At 37.5% G+C, this 25,815-nt stretch overlaps 1 protein-coding gene across 2 annotated transcripts in view; it reads right to left on the reverse strand.

The window, feature by feature from the left end:
• Positions 1-21,114: 21,114 nt before the first annotated feature.
• tnfaip6 (tumor necrosis factor, alpha-induced protein 6) overlaps positions 21,115-25,815 on the reverse strand; it is a 74,405-nt gene continuing 69,704 nt past the window's right edge. For both annotated transcript variants that reach the window (XM_063048579.1, XM_063048578.1), the window contains 2 exons: positions 23,762-23,802; positions 21,115-21,730 (listed from right to left, as the gene is read on the reverse strand). In XM_063048579.1, the coding sequence (XP_062904649.1) occupies positions 21,600-21,730; positions 23,762-23,802 (172 nt within the window). In that variant the 3' untranslated portion in view covers positions 21,115-21,599. The remainder of the gene's footprint in view (positions 21,731-23,761; positions 23,803-25,815) is intronic.

Here is a 25,815-nt window from a genome sequence, read left to right on the forward strand (position 1 = left end):
CTTTCAAGAAAGAGATAGAGCTCTTAAAGATAGCGGAGTGAAGGGATATGGGGAGAAGGCAGGAAAATGGTACTGATTGTGGATGATCAGCCATGATCACAGTGAATAGCGGTGCTGGCTTGAAGGGCCAAATGGCCTACTCCTGCACGTATCGTCTATTAATTCATTCGGCATTTGTTATGTGCCGTGTCATATGACATGGGTGATCATGGTCTTTCCACGGCCATGAATGCTCTTTGCAGATTTTTCTACAGAAGTGGTTTGCCATTGCTTTCTTCTGGGCAGTGTCTTTACAAGAAGGGTAACCTCAGCCATTATCAAAACTCTTCAGAGTTTGTCTGCATGGTGTCAGTGGTCACATAACCAGGACGTGATATACACCAGCTGTTCATGTGACCATTTATCACCTGCTCCCATGGCTTCAGGTGACCCTAATTGGGGTGGGGGGTGTTGATAAGCAGGTGCTACACCTTGCTCAAGGGTGACCTGCAGGCTAGCAGAGGGAAGGAGCACCTTACACCTCCTTTGGTAGAGACGTAGCTCCACCCCACTACTCAATGTCTATTAATATATTTATAAAAATATTTATTTTCCTTACCTACTAATCTGTTCTCATACACTCAATTAGCCCAGCTTATTCCCTTTCTCCTCTATATTCAGCTTGTACCAGCCTGAAATTTTATGACCCCTGTTTCTATTTTATTTTAACAATTATATTTTGAATTATGCTTTAATTCTTACTTTGAGTATGTCCCTCTCCCCCATGTGAATATGGCCAGTAGGATATTTAACTTCTGAATGCTATTAAAAATTAGTTTGATCCAGAATTGAGTAAATTCATGAACATACTGACAGCCTGGAAAACTTGGCTTCTAAACCTTGAGTGGGATTTTTATTCTCCCCAACAGTGTCTTTCTTTCTCCAGAACATTTTTTTGGGGCAAATCTTGAAATGATGTCAACAACAGAAAATTAAAGCTGATAAACTACCTCCTTCCATTCTTGCCTGAAGAACTGAAAAGCAGAATGCTGCATCTGAAATTGGAATGACCTGAAGAAAGATTGTTAACCACAGTATCAGTCTTGATGCTCGGTTTCAACATTTGAAACACTGACAGTACTTTTCCTCCCACAGATGCTGCTTGACTTTGTGAGTGAAGTGATGTCAACAGTGTTGCAAGATGCAAAATTCAACTCCAGTAAGATTTTCATCCTCATTATTACCGTGCAATGTTGTATGACATGGGTGATCAGGGTCTTCCATTTGTCTTTATCCTCACCGTTCTCAAATATCATAGATCTTATCTATTCATTGAACAACCTGGCCTTGCAAATCCCATTTCTCCTATTTAAAGGGCCAACCTAAAATTACATTCATTGTTCTCTTTGAGATTTGTGATATCCATGAAGCTTATATGTAACCTCATGTGTCCTGTAGGAACACAATCATGCTCAACTTGAATGTTGCAGGGTGTTGACTGTCACATATTACAGTCTACTGCCTAAATACTTGTAAGATAGGTTAACCAGAGTCCATAGTGGTGTAGGGGTAAGCATGATGCTATTACAGCTTGGGGCGCTTTGGAGTTTGGAGTATGGTTTTTCTCCAGGTCCTCCAGTTTCCTCCCTCAGTTCAAAGATGTACCAGTTAGTAGGTCTCTCTAAATTGTTCTGTGATTAGGTTAGGGTTAAATCAGGGGTTGTTGGGCAATATATCTTGGAAGTCCAGAAGAGCCTATTCCACACTGTATGTCTCTTTCTTTCTTTCTTTTTAAATCTTTTTATTGAATAAGTATACAAAGGGTAAACCATAAAGACACTAATACACTGTTAGAAATTACAGGAGATATTAATACAGAAGAAAAAATTGATGCAAACAGTGCAATTTAAACATAAAATAATATGGTAAGATAATAGTATACTAATTTTCATATATATATATCAATAGAGAAAAGGAAAAAAAAACCCCAAAAAAGACCCCAAAAAAAAAACCCACCGTGCAACTAAACTAAAAGCAAAGCAAAGCAATGGGCTAACTTGGAAACAGGTAGAGTTAAAGAACTTAAAATCACGTCCTCAAACCCGACCTCCATTAAAAACAGTTAAAAAAAAGGCAAGAAGGGAATATAAATATGGAACAAAAGAGAAAAAAATTTACATTAAATGAAAATATTGAATAAAAGATCTCCAGGTCTGTTCAAATTTAAGTGAGGAATCATAAAGATTACTTCTAATTTTCTCCAAATTTAAGCATAATATCGTCTGGGAAAACCAAAAAAAGGTAGTTGGAGCATTAGGCTCTTTCCAATGTTGTAAGATACATCTTTTCGCCATTAAAGTAAGAAATGCAATCATTCTACGGGCTAAAGGGGAAAGATTACTGGAAATTTTAGGTAATCCAAAGATAGCAGTAATAGGATAAGGAGAGATATCTATATTCAATACCTTTGAGATATGTATGTCTCAAAAAATAAATAAACAAACAAACAATTCAAGCAAAAGATATTTTGTACACTTTTCCTTAAGGTGACAGGACCAGGCGGAACTAGCCACAGTTAACTTCTCTGTTCTTGACAACTGGTGTCCTGAATTGTCCTTGTGTGCCACAAAGATGTCTTTTGCAGGCACCGTTCTTCGTCCACCTTTCCTGGTCCCTCAAGCCCTGAGAAGACACTCTCTCACCATGTTCCTCCGCTGCAGCATCCATTCATTCATTGCTAGCACCCGGCCTGCAGCAGGAAGGTTATTGTTTTATTGTGATATATCTCATTAAGATGTGATGGCCAAGATTGCGAATGTCGGGCTAGAAATTCTCTGGGCATGTTTCTGCATGCAATTCAAGATTCAAGGTTGTTTATTGTCATTCTTCAGTATACAAGTGTAAAGGAGAACAAAATGATTGTTAAAGACACAATGATAAGCATAAAGAACACAATAAAAATAAATTCATAGGATTAACTTATATGCATAGACTGGATGTATGTACTGAACAGAAAGTGATGCTAGATACAGGAGTATCTGTACATAATGTGACTCTGCCAAGAAATGATAAAAGTAGTGGTGGTGAGGTTGATTGATGTATTAGTGACAATTTTTAAAAAATATCGTATGCTCATGTCTGGATGAGAATTTCACATTCACTAGTGCTCTATTTCCAGTATAAATCCACTGTGATTCAACGTTGTCAAAAAATAAAACATGAAAACTTCTAAGGGGGGTGAATACTTTTATGGGCACTGTAAGCCCTAATGCAGTCCTGGGTATGACTCTAAACTGCAACCGGTAATGAGGCTCTGACTGGGGACTTTCAGAGCTGTGGGGAAAGTGGAGTTACCCCTTAGTCATTCATTGCTCCCAGGGCCGCTCTGACCCAAAACAGTAGCACCTGCAAGGGTTCCTGCTCAGGATACAAGCGAAGGCCAACGGCAGATCCGGCAGTTTCAGTAACTGAACTTATGACGGAGAAGGCGGATGAGAAAGGACCTCAAATGTCAATGGCTATAGTACAGGCGGATGAACATTTGGGAAGGGAAATGGCAATTTCTTTAGTTCTCCCAATGGAAGGCAATAGCAAACCACCGTTGCTAGATACTAGGTTTCCTACAATCTATTTGCTAAGAAAACCATGGTCAAACTCACAAAATGTATCACACAGCAACAGTGCCAAGAGGATCTTCAAGACAATTCTGAAGATGCTTCACTCGGTAGGGTTGATTCTGGTCAGCAGGGGATCCCCGACCGTCATCAAGCTGCTGCTCATAAAATTCATGTAACACAAAAGAAAATTATTGCCACTTGGAATGTAAGAACCCTATATCAAGCAGGAAGACTGGACAATGTGATAAATGAAATGGAAAGACTAAAGACTAACATCATGGGAATTAGCGACGTTCGTTGGATAGGTGCTGGAACATGTCAGATTAGAAACAAAACACTAATTTATTCTTTTTTTTAATATAATTTTTATTGAGTTTTCGAAGTGATTACATAGAATGATAATAATGATGATATCTACCCTCCCCCCTCCTCTTAACCCCTCCCCCCGATATATATCCCTACCTGAAAAAAAAGAAAAAAAAAGAACTGCCTGGATATTGGAAGGTTTCCACATGCTCCATAGGATTCAAAATAAATTTAGTATATTTATTTATTACTTTCCCCAAGGGACCAACATCTTTATCATCGGAGCAACGAAATATGCCATCCTATCTTTTGAAAATAAGGGCGCTAAATATTCAAAAATATATCATATTTATCTCTTAAATTATAAGTAATTTTTTCGAGTGGAATACAACTAGAAATTTCATTATTTCAACGATTCATACTTAAATACGAATCCGATTTCCAAGTAACTGCTATAGCCTTCTTGGCTACTGCCAATGCAATTTTTATAAATTCTTTCTGATATTTATTCAGTTTAAGTTTCGGTTTTATCCCTTCAATATCACCTAATAAAAATAATGTAGGATTATGTGGAAGTTGAGTTCCAGTAAAACTCTTAAATTTATCCAAAAAGGTTGAATTTTGGAACAAGACCAAGTAGAATGTAAGAAAGTACCAATTTCTTGATTACACCGAAAGCATTGATCAGATAAGTTTGAATTTAATCTATTTATTTTATGCGGTATAATATATAATTGGTGTAAAAAATTATATTGTACTAATCTAAGTCGAATGTTTATTTGTCATACTGTCAAGACAGTCTTGACCAATTTGTTTCATCAGTATTAATATTCAGATCTGTTTCCCATTTTTGTTTTAACTTGTGGATTCCTTGTTTAATTGTCTGTTTTTGAATCAAATTATACATAAAAGAAATAATTTTTTTAATTTTTCCTTTTTGAATTAAAATTTCAATTTCATTGGGTTTTGGCAAAAACATTGTTTGACCCAGTTTTCCTTTTAAGTAAGCCCTTAATTGAAGGTAACAAAAGAAAGTGTTACTTGATATTTTGTATTTATCCTTTAGTTGTTCAAATGACATCAATATACCTCATTCATAACAGTCTCCTATAGATCTCATCCTTTTTTGGTACCAATTATATAAAAGTTGATTATCCATTGTAAAAGGAATAAGTCTGTTTTGGATCAAAGGTCTCCTTGCTAATAAAGATTTCTTTATTTCATTATCAACATTTATCTTATTCCATAGATCAATCAAATGTTTTAACATAGGAGATTCTTTCTTTTCCTGTATCCATTTAGATTCCCATTTATATATAAAATCTTCGGGTGTATTTTCTCTTATCTTATCTAGTTCTATTCTAATCCAGGCCGGTTTTCAACCATCAAAGGAAGATGCAATAAATCTAAGTTGATTTGCTTTATAATAATTCTTAAAGTTTGGAAGTTGTAACCCTCCTAACTCAAATTTACATGTCAATTTTTCCAATGATATCCTTGACATCTTACGTTTCCAAAGAAATTTTCTCACACATTTATTTAAGTCTTGAAAAAATTTCTGTGGCAATTGTATTGGTAATGTTTGAGACAAATACTGTAATCTAGGAAATATATTCATTTTTACAACATTGACTCTACTCACTAATGTTATTGGTAGTATCATCTATTTGTCAAGATCCTGAATTTTTTTCAATGGTGGTAAATAATTAAATTTATATAAATTCTTTACATCATTATCAAGTCTTATACCTAAATACTTTATACCATTTACCGGCCATCTAAATTGGGTTGCTAATCGACATTGGCTATAGTCTCCTTTAGTAAGAGGTAAAATTTCACTTTTATCCCAATTTATTTTATACCCTGATACTTTCCCATATTCATCCAATCTAGAAGATAATTTATGTAATGAATGCTGTGGGTTTGTTAAGTAAATCAAAACATCATCAGCAAATAGATTAATCTTATATTCCTCCTGATTAACTCTAAAACCCTTAATATCTGAATCAATTCTAATTAGTTCTGCTAATGGTTCTATCGCCAATACAAATAAAGCAGTTGATAATGGACAACCTCGTCTAGTTGACCTTTTTAACTGGAATGATGTTGAAATTTGACTATTTGTCACTACTTTAGCATTAGGGTTAGTATTTAAAGTTTTAATCCAGTTTATAAAAGGTGTTCCTAACCCATATTTTTCTAATACTTTAAATAAAAAATCCCATTCCAATCTATCAATTGCTTTTTCTGCATCCCAGGCAACTACTATACTCATCTCCTCCCTTTTTTGTGCCAAATGAATTATACTGAGTAACCGAGTTACATTACCTGCCAAGTGTCTACTTTGTAATAAATCCTGTTTGATCCATATGTATTAATTTTGGTAAATATTTAGATAATCCATCCGATAAAATTTTTGCTGTTATTTTATAATCCGTGTTCAACAAAGAAATAGGCCTATATGATGCTGGTTTTAAAGGATCTGTATCTTTTTTTGGCAATACTATTACAATTGCTGTTGAGAAAGATTCTGGGAGTTTATGTATTTTTTCTGCTTGATGTATTAACTCCATAGAAGGAGGAAATAATAAATCTTTAAACTTTTTATAAAATTCAGATGGAAAACCATCTTCTCCTGGAGATTTATTACTTAGAAGTGATCCTAAAGCTTCTTCAACCTCTTTTAATGTAAAAAGCATATCTAATCCCTTCTGTTCTTCCGAATTCAATTTTGGAAGAGTTACTTGTGATAAAAACCTTTCTATCTCATTAACATCATTTTGTGATTCCCATTGATATAATTCAGAATAGAAACTTTTGAAGGTTTCATTAATTTCTAAAGATTTATCAGTAATTTTATTTGCACTTGTTCTAATTGCATTTATCGTTTTGGAAGCCTGTTCTGTTTTCAACTGCCAAGCAAGAATTTTGTGTGCTCTCTCACCTAACCCATAATACCTTTGCTCAGTTCTCATGATTGCTTTTTCCATTCTATGTGTCTGAAGCGTATTATATTGTAACTTCTTATTGACAAGTTGTCTTAGTTTTTCTTCTGTCATATGTCTTTGAGATTCTTTTTCTAATTTTGTAATCTCTTTTTCCATTTGATCTAGTTCTGCCATATATTCTTTCTTAATTTTAGACGTATAGCTTATTATCTGACCCCTCAAATATGCATTCATCGCATCTCATGGTATAAATTTATCATCCACTGAATGAGAGTTTGTATCCAAAAAAAAATTGGAACTGTTTTTTTATAAAATCACAAAAATCTTGGCTTTTTAATAATGTTGAATTAAATTTCCATCTATAAGTTACTTCTTCCTTATCAGTCATTATTATTGTCATTAATAAAGGAGAGTGATCTGACAGTATTCTTGCTTTATATTCCATATTTTTCACTCTGTGTTGAATATTCATTGATAATAGGAAAAAATCTATCCTTGAGTAAGTTTTGTGTCTATTAGAATAGAATGAATAGTCTCTTTCTTTGGGATTGATTCTTCTCCATATATCAATCAAATTTAAATCTTTCATCAATGATAAAGTTAGTTTTACTACCTTCGATTTTGTAACAGCCTTAGTTGATCTATCTAAGACTGGGTCTAGGCAAAAATTAAAATCTCCTCCTATTAATATTTTTTCATGTGCATCAGCCAAATTCAAAACAGCTTCTTGTATAAATTTTGCATCATTTTCATTTGGTGCATAAATATTCATGAGAGTCCATAATTCGGAAAAAAGTTGACGGTGTATAATCACATATCTCCCCACAGAATCGGTTATTACATTTTGTATTCTAATTGGTAACGTTTTATTGATCAAAATTGCTACTCCCCTCGCTTTTGAATTAAATGAAGTTGCAACAACACTACCCACCCAATCTCTCTTTAACTTCTGATGTTCTGTTTCTGTTAAATGTGTTTCCTGCAAGAAGGCTAAATTTACCTTCATTTTCTTAATATGTGTTAAGATTCTTTTTCTTTTCACCAGTCCATTAAGCCCATTAACATTAAAATTCAAAAAGTTCAATAAATTAGTCATTATTCTTAGCAAAGTTACTCCAATCTAAAACATTACTTAACATCTCAACTCTCATAGTTCCTTGGGGAATCTCTTTAAACTTCACCATGTTGCTATGTGTTTCCCTCCCAATCATCCAGACAAAAAGAAAGAAATAAAGGATAGATATAATACAAAAAGAAAAATAACAAAATACCCCCCTACTAATGTTGTGAATGAAAAAAAACACAACACTACCCCCCTCCATTTTGCGGGTCATGGCTATAGCCACGCTTGCGCACATGAATTCCATAGCGATTGGTCAGTGTTTCTTCCAGCTCCCCCGTAACAAAAAAAATTATATATATATATATATATATATATATAGAAAAATTATTGTCACTATTCCCAACTAATATTCCTCAAACTTTAACCTTTTTTCCCCGCTATCATATAATTAATAATATATTTATATATTCTACCACCTTTAAAAATCCACCAAGTCTATTCCTTGACCCAATCTTCATCTTTAATCCATCTCGCTCCCCTGGGTTTGTTCTTGTATCTTCAAAGAATCTCGCACAAACTCCTCCACTTTCCAGTAATCGTCAAAAAATCTTTTTTCTCCGTTAGCCAAAAATATCTTCAAGGTTGCAGGATAACACAATATAAATTGATAACCGTGATCCCATAGGACTTTTTTCACTGGATTAAATTTCTTCCTTCTCTTCAAAAGTTCATAATTTATGTCAGGGTAGAAAAAAGTTTTGTTCCCTTCTATCATCAATGGCCCTTTTCTGTTCTTGGCAGCTTGGGCAGCCGCCTGTAGAATCCTTTCTTTGTCTTGAAATCTTAAACATTTTATTAAAATTGATCATGGATATTGGTCATCTTGTGGTTTTGGTCTTAGAGCTCTATGTGCCCACTCAATTTCAATTGATCGGCCTCCCTCTTTCATTTGCAAAGTTTCTGGGATCCATCTTTGAAAAAATTCTATTGGATTGTCTTCCTCTATACCTTCTTTAAGACCAACAATCTTAATATTATTTCGTCTACTAAAATTTTCCAGCACGTCCACTTTTTCCAACATTCGATTTCTTTCTGTTTTCCAGACAAGCATATTATTTTCTGTTTTTTCCACTCTATCGTTAATATATTCCATTGTTCTTTCCAACTTTTGAAGTTTCTTTTATCCATTTTCTCCTGTCTTTTCATAGCTTTATCATACCTCATCTTCATGTCTCTAAGCTCTATTTTTAATCCTTTTAATTCAATCATTACTTGCAATAAAGCCTATTTTATGTCTCCATGATATCCTTTACTTTTAATCTCTTCCAGTTCTTCCTCCTCTTCTTCATCTGTGTTCTCTACGGAATCCAATTCTGACTCTAAATCACTTTCACTTGCAGTGGCCGTCAGTTCTTGTAGTTTGAGTTGTATCGATTTGCGCATGCCTACTTCTTTGCACATGTGCAATTCCGGCATCTTCTTCCCAGGGACCGTTACCGCCGCCATTGCTCCCTGTTCTTCTACACCAGAGATAAAATGTGTCTCCTCTGAAGGAGATCCAACCTGAGTCTGAGGTTCCATCGCTGCAGTAGATCCTTTTTTCTTCCAATCTCGCAGCGACTTCACAACAACAGACTTCTTCTGTTGCGGTTTAGGAGGCATATCATAAAATAGTCTTGAGAAGTTTATAACTAGTTTTCAGAAAGTATTTATTAACTTTGCTTTGTTTAAATGGTACTTTGCTGATTTTTTACGGGATAGCTGGACTTACCCATCTCAATCCCAGTCATCACGTGACGTCCCCACTAATTTTTTCTTGTGGAATATCCCATACTAATGGACAAAGAATTCTTATGGATGAAAACTTGGCAAAAAGTGATTTAGGACATTGGGCAATATCAGAAAGAGTGCTCCTTGTTAGATTCAGTGGGAAACCATTTGATTTAGCAATCATACAGGTATATGCACCACCAACAGATGGAACAAATGAGGATATAGATAAATTCTATGAAGAGCTTGAACAAGTAAAGAATGGATGCAAATCTCAAGATACTGTTATTGTCATGGGAGATCTAAATGCTAAAGTAGGACAAGGTGCTAATGAAAATACCATAGGAAAATTTGGACTGCGGAAAGAAATGAAAGAGGTGAGAAATGGGTAGAATGGTGCAAGATGAATAATCAGGTCATTATGAATGACTTTAAAAACCATCCAAGATGCTTGTGGACCTGGAAAAGTCCAGGTGATGACACTAGATATCAAATTGACTTTATTACTATAAACCAAAGATTTAGAAACTCAGTGACTCAATGCAAAACATATCCAGGTGCAGACTGTAATAGTGACGATAACCCAGTAGTATGTCATGTAAAAGTAAAACTTAAAAAACTAAGGAAGCAAAAATCCTGAACAATCCCTTGACTACTCACAATTAACTAAAGAAGAAAACCTAAGACAAAAACTTACAACTTAAGTAAGGAATAGATTTCAAAGTCTAGAAATAGAATCTGTTGAAGATGATAGCAATCATGTAGAAATTAAGTTTAACTCTAAAGGATGCCTTGATAGAATCAGCAAAGTCAGTGATTCCTAAAAATGAAAAAAGCACAAAGTATAAATGGATGACAGGTGAAATCAAAAATCTAATGGAAGAAAGGAGACAGAAGAAAGTAAATCCTATAGAATATATGTCCTTAGATAAAAAAGTTAAAAGCTTATGTCAAAAAGCCAAAGAAGAATGGTTAGACCAGGAATGTGAGCAAATAGAAAGAATCCCTATTACTGATCCGAAAAGGTTACATCAACAAATCAAGAATACCACTGGTAAAAAGCTCCTCTGTTCTTCAGGTGGATGTTTGAAAGAAAAGGACGGTGCCATTATCATGGAAAAAGATGAGATAATGAACAGATGGACTGAGTATATTCAGGAATTATTTGAAGATGATCGAGATAAAAAACCAGAAATTAAGAAAAACATTGAAGGTCCAAGTATTTTAAAATCTGAAGTTTGTAATGCAGTAAATAAGATGAAGAAAGGAAAGGCAGCAGGTCCTGATGAATTAGTAATAGAACAAATGGTTGCCCTTGAAGATTATGGAATTGAAAAATTTACTGATTTAATCAATGACCTTTATGAGACTGGAATAATACTTTATACTTCATTGTCGCCAAACAATTGGTACTAGAACGTACAATCATCACAGCGATATTTGATTCTGTGCTTCACACTCCCTGGATTACAAATATTAAAAATATTAAAAATAGTTAAAATCAGTAAATATTAAAAATTTAAATTATAAATCACAAATAGAAAATAGAAAAATGGGAAGTAAGGTAGTGCAAAAAAACCAAGAGGCAGGTCCGGATATTTGGAGGGTACAGCCCAGATCCAGGTCAGGATCCGTTCAGCAGTCTTATCACAGTTGGAAAGAAGCTGTTCCCAAATCTGGCCGTACGAGTCTTCAAGCTCCTGAACCTTCTCCCGGAGGGAAGAGGGACGAAAAGTGTGTTGGCTGGGTGGGTCGTGTCCTTGATTATCCTGGCAGCACTGCTCCGACAGCGTGCGGTGTAAAGTGAGTCCACAGATGGAAGATTGGTTTGTGTGATGTGCTGCGCCGTGTTCATGATCTTCTGCAGCTTCTTTCGGTCTTGGACAGGACAACTTCCATACCAGGTTGTGATGCACCCTAGAACAGGTGTCCCCAAACTTTTTTGCACTGCAGTCCGGTTTATTATTGACAATATTCTTGCGGACCGGCCAACCCGGGGGTTGTAGGATTGCCAACGGACAAGAGTAGCAGTCAAATATGTTGTGTTCACCCCGAGAAAGACTGCAATGACCATGAAGCCTTGCGCGGGCACCAGTGCGCATGCGTGAATGTGCCAATTTTTTCCCTCAAATCCTTTTTGGCGATTCTGTTCAGCGGGGGGTGTTAATCACGACCGGAATATAGGTGATACTTGGCTAATACACTCAATTTCATTTCTAAAAGGGTTTATCTAACAAATTTAATATTAAACACACAGCGCATATTTTCCTCACATGAATATAGTGATAATTCAATTATCAGGGGAGGACAGGGGAGCTTGAAATACGTGTTGAACGAACTTCCAGTAGAAGTGGTAGAGGCAGGTTCGATATTATCATTTAAAGAAAAAATAGGATAGGTATATGGACAGGAAAGGAATGGAGGGTTATGGGCTGAGTGCAGGTCGGCGGGACTAGGTGAGAGTAGCGTTCGGCACGGACTAGAAGGGCAGAAATGGCCTGTTTCCGTGCTGTAATTGTCATATGGTTATATAAGTCACTTATAAGTCAATAACATCATAACATTTTAAGTAACGTTTGGATATTAAACACACAGCACATATTTTCCCTGTATGAACATATAAAATCATTGCAACACACCAATATCGTTGAATCAGTGGGAGCCCTGGGCTGAATACTTGTTTTCCTGCAGCAAGACGGTGCATTGAGGGGTGATGGCAGACAGCGATACTCGAAGGGGGTTCCTTATGTCCAGTCTATTCTGCAATTTAGTTTTCATTGCATTCATTGCAGAGATATGTTGGAAATGGAAGCAACGTTTTCAGTGCTTTCATGGCTATCTCAGGATATTCAGCCTTGTCTTTGATCTAGAATGCCAGCAGAGGTGTTATGTCAAACATACTTTTCAGCCCACCGTCATTTGCAAGCTCGAGGAGTTGACCTTCTTCCCGTGCTGACATGGATGATGCACGGGTAATGACCTCACATGCATTCAAGCTCGACAGTGGAATGAGGAAAGGTGCAGCTGACTCATATCGCCAAATCATATCATTTCCTCGCGGCCCGGTAGCACATGCTTTGTGGCCTGGCACGGGTCCACAGCCAGGTGGTTGGGGACCGCTGCCCTAGAAGACTGCTTTCTACGGTGCATCTATAAAATTTAGTGAGGGTTTTAGGGGACAGGCCAAATTTCTTTCGTTTTCTCAGAAAGTAAAGGCGCTGGTGGGCCTTCTTGGCAGTGAACTCTGCTTGGTTGGACCAAGCCAGGCCATTTGTGATAGTGACCCCAAGGAACTTAAAGCTTTTGACCTGTTCCACTTGCGCACCACCGACGTAAATTGGGTTGTGCGGTCTGCTACTCCTTCTGAAGTCAACAACCAATTCCTTCGTCTTGCTGACGTTGAGGGATAGGTTGTTGTCTTTGCACCATGCCACCAGGTTCTTAATTTCCTCTCTGTACTCAAATTCATCATTACCCAAGATACGGCCTACAAGTGTTGTGTCATCAGCAAACTTATATATTGAGTTTGATGGAAACTTGGTTACAGAATCATGGGTGTACAATGAGTACAGCAGGGGGCTGAATACACAGCCTTGTGGGGCACCGGTGTTCAGTGTGATTGTAGAGGAGAGCTTGTCCCCTATTTTTACAGCCTGGGTCCTGTCTGAGAGGAAGTTGAAGATCCAGCTGCAGATCTGAGTGCTAAGGCCCAGGTTCTGGAGCTTAGGAATCAGTTTATTTGGATTGATGGTATTAAAGGCAGAGCTGTAGTCAATGAAAAGGAGCCTTATGTATGCGTCCTTATTCTCCAGGTGTTCTAAGGAGGAACGTAGGGCCAGAGAGATGGCATCTGCTGTTGACCTGTTGTTCTGGTAGGCGAATTGCAAAGTGTCGAGGTTGACCGGTAGGCTGTGGTTGATGTGTGAACCAATCTCTTGAAGCACTTCATAGCAATTAGTGTCAGAGCCACAGGTCGATAGTCATTCAGGCATGCCACCTTGCTGTTCCTTGGCACTGGGATTATCGTTGCCTTCTTAAAACATGAGGGGATCTTAGACTGAAGCAAGAAGCAGTTGAAGATGTCAGCAAACACTCCAGCTAGCTCGCTTGCACAGGCCCGGAGAACCCGTCCTGGGACGCCATCTGGGCCCGCGCCTTCTTTGGATTTATCTTCAGGAAGGCCTTTCTTAATACCAGAACAGATTTAAAAAATCAGTATTTATCACTCTTCCTGAGAAACCTGGAGCAATAGAATGTGAATTACATAGGGCCATAAGTTTAATGAGTCATATCACCAAGATACTTCTAAGAATTTTGATGACAAGAGCTAAAAGTAAGATACAAGCTGAAATAGGTAAAGAACAATGTGGTTTTGTGAAAGACAAAGGTACAAGAAATGCAATATTGATGTTCAGGATACTAACAGAACGAGCTATTCAAGTGCAAAAAGATTTGTTTGTTTGTTTTATCGACTACACAAAAGCATTTGATAAAGTGAAGCACAATAAGTTATTTGAAATATTACAGGAAACTTTAGATTTAAATTCGAATGACCTCTGCCTAATCAGAAATCTGTGTTGGGAGCAAACCACCGCTGTAAAAATAGATGGAGAAATGAGTCAGTTTACAAAAATCAAGTGAGGCGTTAGACAAGGGTGTGTTTTCTCCCCGATTTATTTAATGTATACAGTGAAACAATACTACAAAAAATATGAGACATCTTGGGAATCAAAGTTGGAGGTGAAAATATCAATATTTTCAGATAAGTGGATGACACTGTGTTAATTTCAAGTATGGAGGAAGAACTACAAAACTTAATTGATATAGTTGTTGAAGAAAGTGCAAAAATGGGTCTATCCATCAATTGCAAAAAGACAGAATGTATGGTGATATTCAAAAAGAAGGAAAATCCTATCTGCAGGCTGAGAATAAACGGGGAAGACATAGAACAAGTACAGAACTTTTGCTACTTAGGAAGCTGGGTGACGTCAGATGGCAGATGCAACATGGACATCCAAAGAAGAATAGGGATGGCAAAAGACACCTTTATGAGAATGAAGAGTATATTGACCAATACTAAACTAGGCATGACAACCCGCCTCACAGTACTGAAATGTTACATTTATCCAGTTATGTTATATGGCTCAGAACGTTGGACAATATCTAGTAACATGAGGAAACGAATTGAAGCAGCAGAGATGTGGTTTTTGAGGAGGATGCAAAGAATATTATGGATGAAACGAATATCTAACGGGGATGTCATGAACAGAGCAAACACAAAAAGAGAAATAAGGTATGAGATCATGAAGAGGCAACGTAACTGCCCAGCAGATTATTGGCACCCAATTGCCCACCATTGAGAACATCTACCATAAACGCTGCCTGGGCAGGGCGAAAAGCATTATCAGGGATGCATCTCACCCTAACCATGGACCTTTTACTCTCCTCCCATCCGGTAGGCGCTACAGGAGCCTCCGCTCCTGCACCAAAATTTAACGTCAGTGAGGTTTTTAATAGCATTTGTATGTAAAATGGCAGTTGCTGTCCTTTCACAGAAGGGCAGTTTTTTATATGTCCAAAGAAGGTTCAAAATCAACTTTATTAAATGGGTCTGTCAGATTAAACCTACATTCATATTTACTAAGCCATCATGCATAGAGCTGCATTCTATACATTTCCTGCTTTCCAGTCATACAAAGACTGACCTTCCCTTAGACCTTCAAATACGTTACTGCAACCTAGAAAATACTGTGGGTACTCAGCAGATCAGATAGCACCCAGAAATAGCAAAATAGTTAGCCTAGAATATATAAAAAAAATTACACAGTTAAATGTTCTGACTGAAACGTTAATGCTTTTTCTCTTCCCACATATGCTACCTGAGGTGCTAAATCTCTCCAGAATTCTCTGTTTTTATTTCAGAATTCCCTCACCTAAACTTTTTCTTCTTGACTTCTGTTATGATTTGTTACTTCAAAACATTAAATTAACCGAAAGAAAGACACGGGAGTCTGGGAATGTGGGTCTGGGTTTGTCTTTTACCTTAAGTGAAGGTGCATACATATCATGTGGTAGTATAGTGATTTATGCAATTAACTTATTTTTACATATAACCCATAATAAATTACTTAAACAAATAAGAATGCTTAATCAAACAATGTTTGTATATACAAGCCTACTCAAATATTAAATGCACAACATTTCTCCCTGTTTAGCAATAAACTGCATCTCAACAGAGAATGCATTTCAATGATGTGCACAGTGTGTTATAAAATACAACTACTATATACAGACATCCACAGTACAGTACATTTTAAATTGTCTATTCAGGCTTAAAGTTTTAATTGCTGTGGAGAATTTCTTACTTCTGTGGGATAACTTCTTTCCTGACAAACAAGATTTCTCTGCTTGGCCAGTGAGACTTGTGGCTGTGAAACAATCCCATGTTCCGGGGCTCCTCTGTGGTGGTTGTAGGAGTTGACTCTGAGACTGCAGGAAGTGGTTCCGACAGCTCTGAATCTTTTCTCTTTCTGGATCTACTTTGATCCTTTCCTTTTTCTTTCTCACGTTCCTTCTCTCTTTCTTGTTCACATTCTTCTTCTCCTTCCCTACTTTTTCTTCTGCTGGTTTATGCATCTTGATCTTAGGAAGGTGCATTTAATTCACTGGAGTATTCTCTTATTAATTCTTCTGTTGCTTCTTACACAAACTAATCTATCCTCTTATGTTTCCTCTTCCAAAGCATCATCTGACGAATCCTCTTTTTCCGTATTTCTATTGACTCCTTTCTTTTTGGCCTTCCATTCTCCAACTGGGCTTTGGTCTTTGCATCTACTTTTACAAGCAACTTTTTGTCTCCCACTTGAAGTTCATGTAATACCCTTAATGCATGAAGAGTAGGTTCTGGTTCCTTAGAAAAGCCGGATGCTTAGAACTTTCTTGAAGCTCATTGAACTCCCTTTCAGCTTAAAACCAAACCACATTTTGCATGTAACTACCTGATTAACATTTCAGGAGCTTTCTTGGATATGCTGCCTACAAAAACTGTTGTAGTCAGGCCACTGCTTTCGTCACTGTCACAAGTCCTCTGAGCAGCATGGTTCTTCCTTGGCCCAATATGCTTTCCAACTAGAGGCATGGAGAAGAAAGGAGAAAGGTTCACTTATTATCAAAGTATACAACTTGAAATTCTTCTTCTCCAGGTAGCCATAAAACTATGAAAGAAAAGAAGGACAGCACGATCATCAACCCCCCCCATACTCCCTCCTCGCATAAAAAAAGTGAACAAAAATGTAAATACACATCAACCCCGATATCACTCCTCCCACACAAAAAAAATGAACAAGACGGTATAGGCACATCAACCCCCAAAATTCTTCCCGCACAAAAAATCAAGAAGGATCAAGCAAAAAACACAGAACATCAAAAAACTTTTAAGACTGAAAAAAAAGTACTTAGTCCAAGTCCACATACGAAACACAGAAAATCTGGCTAGCACTCTCCATGCCACACCCTTTCCTTCTCTGTAGCAGAAATATCAAAAGATAGACAGCTGGCGCTCATCCTCCACACTTGCCTCGATTCTTCAGTCTCCCTTGTTGTTTTGATCAGCGAGCATTAGAAGCTTTAATCAACAGCGTGAAGTCAAATATCGGCTTGCACCCTGTCCCACAGCCTGCCTGCACTTGTCAGCTCTGCCTCCTGGAATCCTCTCGGAGACTGCAAAGTGTGGGAACACCCAAATAATTTCCAAACAGCAAAACACGGGCTTCAACCATTCTTGAATCACATCCAAGACTAAAAACAAACATAGAATACCTAAAAGAAGTGAAATATACAGTTTCATGATCTATCCAGAAGATGTTGACCGAAGGAGCTTTGTATGCAAATGCCGTCTTGGCAGAAAATCCACAAAGGTTGGCACCAGTGCCTATTTGTCCTCTGTTAAGCAATGGTTCATGGTGTACAGCATGGAAACAGTTGTAGCATCATCCAGAACCTTTCTAATTCCTTTTCTTTCATATGGCTTCATTGCAGGGGATGTGGTATGCAAATTGTGGATAGATCTTCAATCAAGTTGTAGTTGCTATTCACACCTCAATAATACTGGTCCTTCTGTTTTTAACACATATAAACTCAATTTGGCTTGCGGATTGTTGTATTTCACTGTCACAAATGTCATTCCTGCAGGAGTTATATTTTTTCCAGTGTAAGTTCTTAGTTGGATATTTGCAGGCTTCAGTTTAGTATCTTTGAAATGCTGATCAAACTCATTTTGTAGAATGACTGGAACAACTGAACCAGTGTCCAATTCCATTTTAATTAATTTGCCTCACTTCTGGTGTAAACCATTTATTGCTTATCTGTTGCTAATTTCCACACTGTTAATCTCAAGGCTACACAATCCATGTCATTCTCAACATTATCAGTTTTTTCATCAATAGCATGCTCTTTTTGAAACTACAATTTGACTTTTTAGCATTTTCTCCTCTGTGCCATCCTTTTATTTTTGTCTGCCCAGCATTCTCTTTGTATGTGTCCTATTTTGTTGCATTTTCTGCAATTTTCACCTTTGAAACTACATTTATTTCGTGTATGTGGACCCCTGCCACAATGGTAACACAATGTTTGACCGGGCTGGTTTCTGTTAAGACACTGCAATTTTATTCACACTCACTTTCATTCCTGACTGTAACTCAATTGCATCTGTCTGCAGTTTCCATTGAAACAGTGATTTTCATTGCTCGTTTGAATGTAGGCTGTGTTTCAGTTAGAAGCCATTTTTGAATGCCTTCTTTTAAGATTCCACAAATGAAACAATCTCTCAATGTATCATTAAGACCATTACCAAACTGACAATGCTCAATCTCTTCAATTCGGCCACATATGCTGTAATGGACTCCCCTTCTTTTTGATTCCACATAAATTTAAAGCATTCTGCAATCAACAATGGCTTTGGTTCCAAGTGTTCCTGCGTCACTTTTACAATAACAGGAAAGCTCATTTCTGCAGGCTTGGTTGGAGCAGTCAAACTTCAAGGCAAACTATATGCCTTCAAACCTAATGAGTGCAGCAAAATTACCACTCTCTTCTCATTGGCTATTTAATTTTCTTCAAAATACTGTTCCAATAGTTCATGAACCAATTAAAGAGGCCTTTGAAAGGAAGCTCTCCAAGTACGCAGGACTGGTCAGCAACTGTCAGCAGGCTGGATGGAGAGCGAGGTGTCTTCCAGTGGAGGTTGGTTGTAGGGGATTCGTAGCCCGTTCTTTAGTTAGAGCCTTCAGCATTTTGGGCATTGAGGGAGAGAGGAAGAGGAGAGCCATCCACAGTATCACCAATGCGGCAGAGAGGGCCTCAAGATGGCTGTGGCTCAAAAGAGGGGAGCAATGGAGTCATAAGTAGCTAGCCATCTGGACACAAGCTGGGATGTGATCAGCCCCGGCTGGGTCACCTGGAGGAGGTTGTATGATGTTGAAAGACCCGAAACACCCGATAATTCCAGGAACATTACTGAAGATGTGTCCAGAAACGTCAATAGATGTATGTACACGGCGTAGTGTAAAAAAACTCATCAATCTTTCCGATATGTCCAGCCATTTCTAATTTTTTTAATGATTATTATCACCCAGTACTTACCCTTTATGAACTGCGAATTTTTTCCATTTTCTGTCTTTAAAAAACTGGATTGTGTCTTGCCTTCTGAAGATTGTCTCTCCACGTGCTGGGCTGCGCTAAATTGTTTCGATGTTGCTCATACTGCATTTTATTTTATTTCGAACATCTCACCTCACTTTAACAGGTCAGTAGCCGTCTCAGGTTCGTTTTAAAAATACCTCGTAGCCAATGTTATGTTTTGTAATTCAAAACATTAAATTAACTCAAAGAAAAACTTGGGAGTTTGGGAATGTGGTTCTGGCTTTGTGTTTTACTTTAAGCAAAGGTGTGCACATATCATGTGGCAGGTAGCATAATGACATTTGCAATTAACATTTTTTTTTAACTTATAACCTGTAATTAATTATTTAAACAACCAATAATGCTTAATCAAACTATATGCAGATATTTGTCTTAATTGCTGCCTTTGCCACAGTCCAGGCATTCGCAGCATCTCATGGCTTTACAGCGACCATCTTGCCTGGGACATGGTTGTGAATGTGAAGTGTTCTGTGATTTCCCCCCTACCCCCACCCCGTAACACAGTGGCTATCTCCCATTGTGACTAACTAGCCTCTCAAGAACTCTCAGTAAACATAGAAGTGTGGACCCTGCTGGTAACTGCAAGTAAACAGTACCCTCCAATATCTGAAAGAGTGTTGGTATTGTTGTGTGCTTGTATCTATAAGTTGATGAGTTCTCAGCTGGGTGTCTAATTTTTTTTAGCTGTGGGAAACATGGTTACAATTTTTGCTAATAGTGCTTGCTGTCTTTGAAATAACATCTACTTCAATACACTGTTGTAATGAATTGATCTGTATGAACAATATGCAAGACGGGTTTTTCACTGTTCCTCAGTATGTAACAATAACAAACTGATTTAGCAACTTATTTAGTGGAATAGTTAACAATGAACTAGTTGATGTGATGTGATGTATTCGAACTTAACCAATTTACCAATTTGGAAGCAAGTCACCTTTAACCCCACTACAGAGATTTACATAGTAAGACTGCAATGTGAGCAGGATAGTTAATATCAGCATTTTATTGAGAACCTTAGTTTATACTTAAATTAGTTTTTTTAACATTTATAATTTTATTGATGCATTTCTTATAGCAAAACATTCAAAAAGTGTACGTAAGCATGTGAAAAAATGTGAAACATTTGTAACAATCAGACGATTGAAGTATTTGACAAAGTACCTAATAGTATTTAGTAAAGTTAAAAAGGATACATTAAAAGAAAATAAAATTTATGATTTACTTGCTTTCAAGGATTGGGCAGTGTTTTGAAGATATCTGCTTGTTTATTGATAACTATTGTATCAAATAAAGGGTATAAGCTATTGAAATAATCAACGCATCTAGAATTAAACTATTCACCGTTATGGTTCCTTCAAACAAGTGCTGCGCTGAGCACCTATAAACACCGTTGTGTTGTTAATTATTTTTTTGAAGATTATGTTAAGCTTCCAATTAATGGTCCATGGACATTTTGCTTAATGGTATTGGTTCATGGCATAAGAAGGTAGGGAACTCCTTACTATTAAGAGTAATAATAAGAGTTCGAAAGTCAGGAAGTTATACTGCAACTTTATAAAACTCTACTTAGGCCACATCTGCAGTATTACATACAGTTCTGATAGCCCCACACCCAGAAGCAATGTGGTACAGAAGAGGTTTTACAGGATGCTGTCTGGCTTATCAGAGAGGCTGGATAAACTTAGGATTTTTTCTCTGGAGTGCCAGAGGCTGAAGGGAGATTTGATAGAGGTTTTTAAGATTATGAGAGGCCTAGGTAGAGTGGACAGAGAGTATTTGTTTCTCAGGTTTGAAGTTTGTAATACCAGCAGGCATGCATTGAAGGTGAGAGGGGCTAGGTTCAAGGGGGATGTGAGGAGTAAGTTTTTTACTCAGAGAGTTATGGATCCCTGGAATGTGCTGCCTGGTATGGTGGTGGAGCCAACTATATTGGATGCTGAGAGATTTAACAGAGATTTGGATAGGCATGGGGATGTAAGGAGTTGGAGGGATATGGACATGGTGTATGTAGGAGGGATTAGTGTTTAGATGGTTTTGATTTGCTTTTTACCTGGTTTGGCGCCAGATTGTGAGCTGATGGCCTGTTCCTGTGCTGTACTTTTCTATATAATATGTTCTATGTTCTGTGTAAGAGATTCCAGTCCTAATGTTTATGAGACAAGTAACTGAATTCTTTGAACAGCAGGCTTGACTGGATGAATAGCAATCCTTGTGATTTCATCGACTTGTAGTGTTTTTTGTCTCAGGTTCTGAGGCAGGAGAGGGTGGATTGATGGCTTTATACGCAAGTAGAAAACCTTTTGCCGTAATTGATGAGTCTGACAAAAACTTCAAAGTCATAACATTGCCTATAACAAAGAGAAAACGAAAGGCATAAGTTCTAAGTTCCCCATAGAATCTTGCTATTCTCCATCCCAATAAATTATATGCTGCCATAAAATAAAACAACATCAACACCAATTAATTTTATTTTGTAACAGATTCAAAAACAGCCACCTCACAATGGGTGCAAAAATTTGACATAATATTATAATATTGCAGTATTTTGTTTAGATGAGTTTTGGAGAAATTTATTCTTTATATCAAAATCTTTGAAAAAGGAGGCAAAGGCATGTTGTTTATGGGATGAATTTTTATATTTTTAATATAGGGGTCAAATAAACTGAGAATAAGTTCACAAACAAGAGAAAATCTGCAGATGTTGGAAATCCGAGCAATGCACACAAAATGCTGGAGGAACTCAGCAGCCCAGGCAGCATCTACAGAAAGAGTACAGTTAACGTTTTGGGCCGAACCCTTCTGCAGGAGTACCCAAAACGTCGACTGTACTCTTTTCCTAGACGCTGCCTAGCCTGCTGAGTTCCTGCAGCATTTTGTGTGTGTTGCTCGGATTTCCAGAATTAGCAGATTTTCTCTTGTTTGTGATTGGATTACTACTGTGCGAAGTTGAGTCCTGTCGAAGGGTTTTGGCCTGAAACTTTGACTACTCTTTTCCTAGATGTTGCCTGGCCTGCTGAGTTCCTGCAGCATCTTGTGTGTGTTGAGTGAGAATAAATTCCTACCTTACATCAATTCACTTACAATATATTTACTGGGCTGTGGCACCTCTGACAACAATGCAAGTTGGACTATTTCTGGTATGTGATAGGCTTATAGAGCATGTTAAATAACTTTTCCATGGACTGTAACTAATGTTAACATAACAGCTTTAAGGCAGAGGTTCCCAACCTGTTTTATGCCATGGACCCCTAAAATTAACCTAAGAGTCCGTGGACCCCAGGTTAGGAACCCCTGCTTAAAGGCATCTATCATTAACTACTTTAAAAAGAAACCCAGAAAAGAACCTTTCATCATTCAGAGCTGTTTGGCTTTTGTATTTCAGAATGGGCAAAAGGGAGCCTCATGTGGGGTTTCATTAAAGCGAATTTGATGTCACCAAATATCTGACAATGTTCAATATGTGTGTTAAATAGTTCATGATACATTGCTCTGTAATTTTCTCCTCCTGTAATAAAGACATGGTAAGGAATAATTATCTAATAGCAGTCAGTTGCAGAGCACCTAGCTACTTAGGAAGAAAAGGTCTTTACTGAAAGACAGGGTATTTGTCTTCCATGTCTGTCAAATCCTCTTCTTCAAAGGCCCAGCCCAGTTCTTCAGCTCCCCTCTAGAGGGAACCCTAGCTCTGCCAAAGCAAGCAGTGAAGTCTGACCCAGATAATATTGACAGCATCAGTTCAATGCTGAAGTAGTTCTAATCTATTATTGTAAGAAGCACTAAACAGCAAATACCCAAGAGCTTCACATGTATGGTTATCATCAACATATATGTGCTGGCCCAAAATATCTTTGGTGTGGTGGGAGAGAAATTTTCAAAGTGCTTTTCAAAGTTGTAAAGTCTTTGCTGTATATTAGTGAGTGACCCGAGAAATTTATTGGACTGTGACCTGAACCTCATGTAATTCTGAATCTTTCTTTTGCCAAAATTGTCTCATTGTTTCCGGAGCCAAAGAGATTGGAAGTCATTGTCCTTCTGAGGTTGACTACTGAGGTTGATATATAGTCCTAAATTATTCATTTGGAGTTGTTTTAAAGTGAAAGATTGTCCATGGACCAAAAGCAGAAATTGGCATGACCATGACAGTGAACAGATGCTTGCAATTACATTTGACTGAAATTACTATTATTAACTATAAGAATAATGCTGCACTTAACTTGCATAGTTAGAAATTTTCACAGAGGAGAGACACTTATTACAAATAACTTACATATTAGCATTACATAAAATATTTAAGTAATATTTAAGATGAATTCATTTCTGAAAATATGTCTATTCCAGCATGTTGTTCTGTAGAGATTTGAATTAAATTGCATGTTTACCTGTACTAATAATATCTCTTGGTAACTGATTTCCACAAAATCTGAAAACACACAGAGAATAAAGATTTAAATTGAATATTCAACATAGAAAGTTCATCAGTAAAGATTTAAAACTTGAGTAAAATGCCTGCAGAAGAGATCCTTTCTCAATTCAGCCAAATATCATAATTCTATTATAGTTACCGATAAGCATATTAAAGCAATAATTTGGATGACAGAAGTAAATTTTGTTTGAATATATGGGATGGTAATATTGGGGAGTTGAATGCATTCTCACCATGCTCAATGCCCTGTTCTCATTGCTACCATTGGGAAGGAGGCGCACACTCAACAACTCAGGAACAGTTTCTTCCTCTCTGCCACCCGATTCCTGATGGACATTGAACCATGAGCACTACCTCACTACTTTTATTTTTATTTTTAATTTTGCACTACTTATTTAATTTAACTATAAAAAATACTATAATTTAAGCATAATAAAATCTTCCGGTAAGATGGTGGCACGTATACATGCAGTGAGCTGTTGGGGGCCAACCAAAGGTGCTTTCTTTCCTTGTTAAATGCATTTTTATACATAGTGAGACTATCCTTGACTCCAATAACTACATGTACAGCAGGTCTATCGCATCAGTGAGCTGCTCATTCTTTGGAGTAGCTGGCTGATGGTTCAGAGGAGGCGAGTCAGGCCATTTGGCTGAGGAGTTTGAGTCAGGCCAGTAGGCTGCAGGAGGATCCGGACCTGGGTGCAGACCATGCTGCTGCCTGCTACTCAGAGCATCAAAGTCGGTGCTTTCCAGTTGCTGCCATGGCAGTGTGTATTGAAACCATGAGTGACTGTCTTGGACTTTTCTTTTGTGATCACAAGACCTTGTTGGACATTGATTGCCACAGGCCTGCTTCTCTTGTTTGGTGAAAAGACAGGTGGCGAGACAGCAGGGTTGCTTCGGTTGCTGTGAGGACTAGACCTCAAGCCGTGAGCTTGCAATGTAGCATGGTGTCCAGACTCAGTCGGGGGTGGCTTTTCCTGTTGGTGCTGCCCTCCAGTGTTGGATTAGTGTTATTACAGGCTGGACTGCCTGGAACAATCAATTTGCGGGACTTGACGCTACGGGTCTTGGACTAAAAATGTGTTTTCTTACATGACTAGGTTCTTTTTTACTTCTTTCTCTCGTATGGTTTGAATGACAATTAAACTTGGTTTGATTTTATAAATATATAAAATCAAAGCACACATACACTGTAACTCACTGTTACTATTTTCTCTATTTTTATGCACTGCAATGTACTGCTACCATGAAGATAAGAAATTTCATAACATATACCAGTGATTTTAAACCTCATTATCCTTAAGTCTTAACTAAACCTTAAACATAATACGATTAATAATACAAGAGATTCTGCAGATGCTGGAAATCCAAAGCAACACACACAAGATGCTAGAGGAACTCAGCAGGTCAGGCAGCATTTATGGAAATTAATAAACAGTCAATATTTTGGGCTGAGACTCTTTATCAGGTTTGAGAGGGAAGGTGAAGATGCCAGAATAAAACGGTGGGGGTTGGGAAAGGAGGACAGGCTAGAAGATGATTGGTGAATCTGGGTAGGAGGGAAAATTAGAGGCTGGAGGAGAAGGAATCTGATAGGAGAAAGGAAAGAAAGAGGGAATAATACAATTAATTTGGCACAATTAGTAGAATATATAATATAGAATAGTAGAACACAGATATAGCACCGATTAGGGCTACTATTCTGTGTTCTATGTTCTACTCACCAGATGGGTTTTGGGCTGATATATTGGCATCAATAGAGGATGGGATAACCAGGAGAAAACAGGATGTTAGGACTGGCAATCAATTTTTAGTGGCATACTACAACACTCATTGGTAGATCCTCAATTATAATCCATTTAGATAAAAGGACTAAGTATACTCTACTCAGATTTGCTGATGAGACAAAAATGTGATTAGCAATGTGACGAGAGTCCTTGATGAAGATGGTTTGGACCCAAGTGCTGTAGTATCTGAGGCTAGGATTGAGACATGGAATGAAATTGG

Source organism: Mobula hypostoma, chromosome 5 (assembly GCF_963921235.1).
Source record: "Mobula hypostoma chromosome 5, sMobHyp1.1, whole genome shotgun sequence".
Lineage (NCBI taxonomy): Eukaryota > Metazoa > Chordata > Chondrichthyes > Myliobatiformes > Myliobatidae > Mobula > Mobula hypostoma.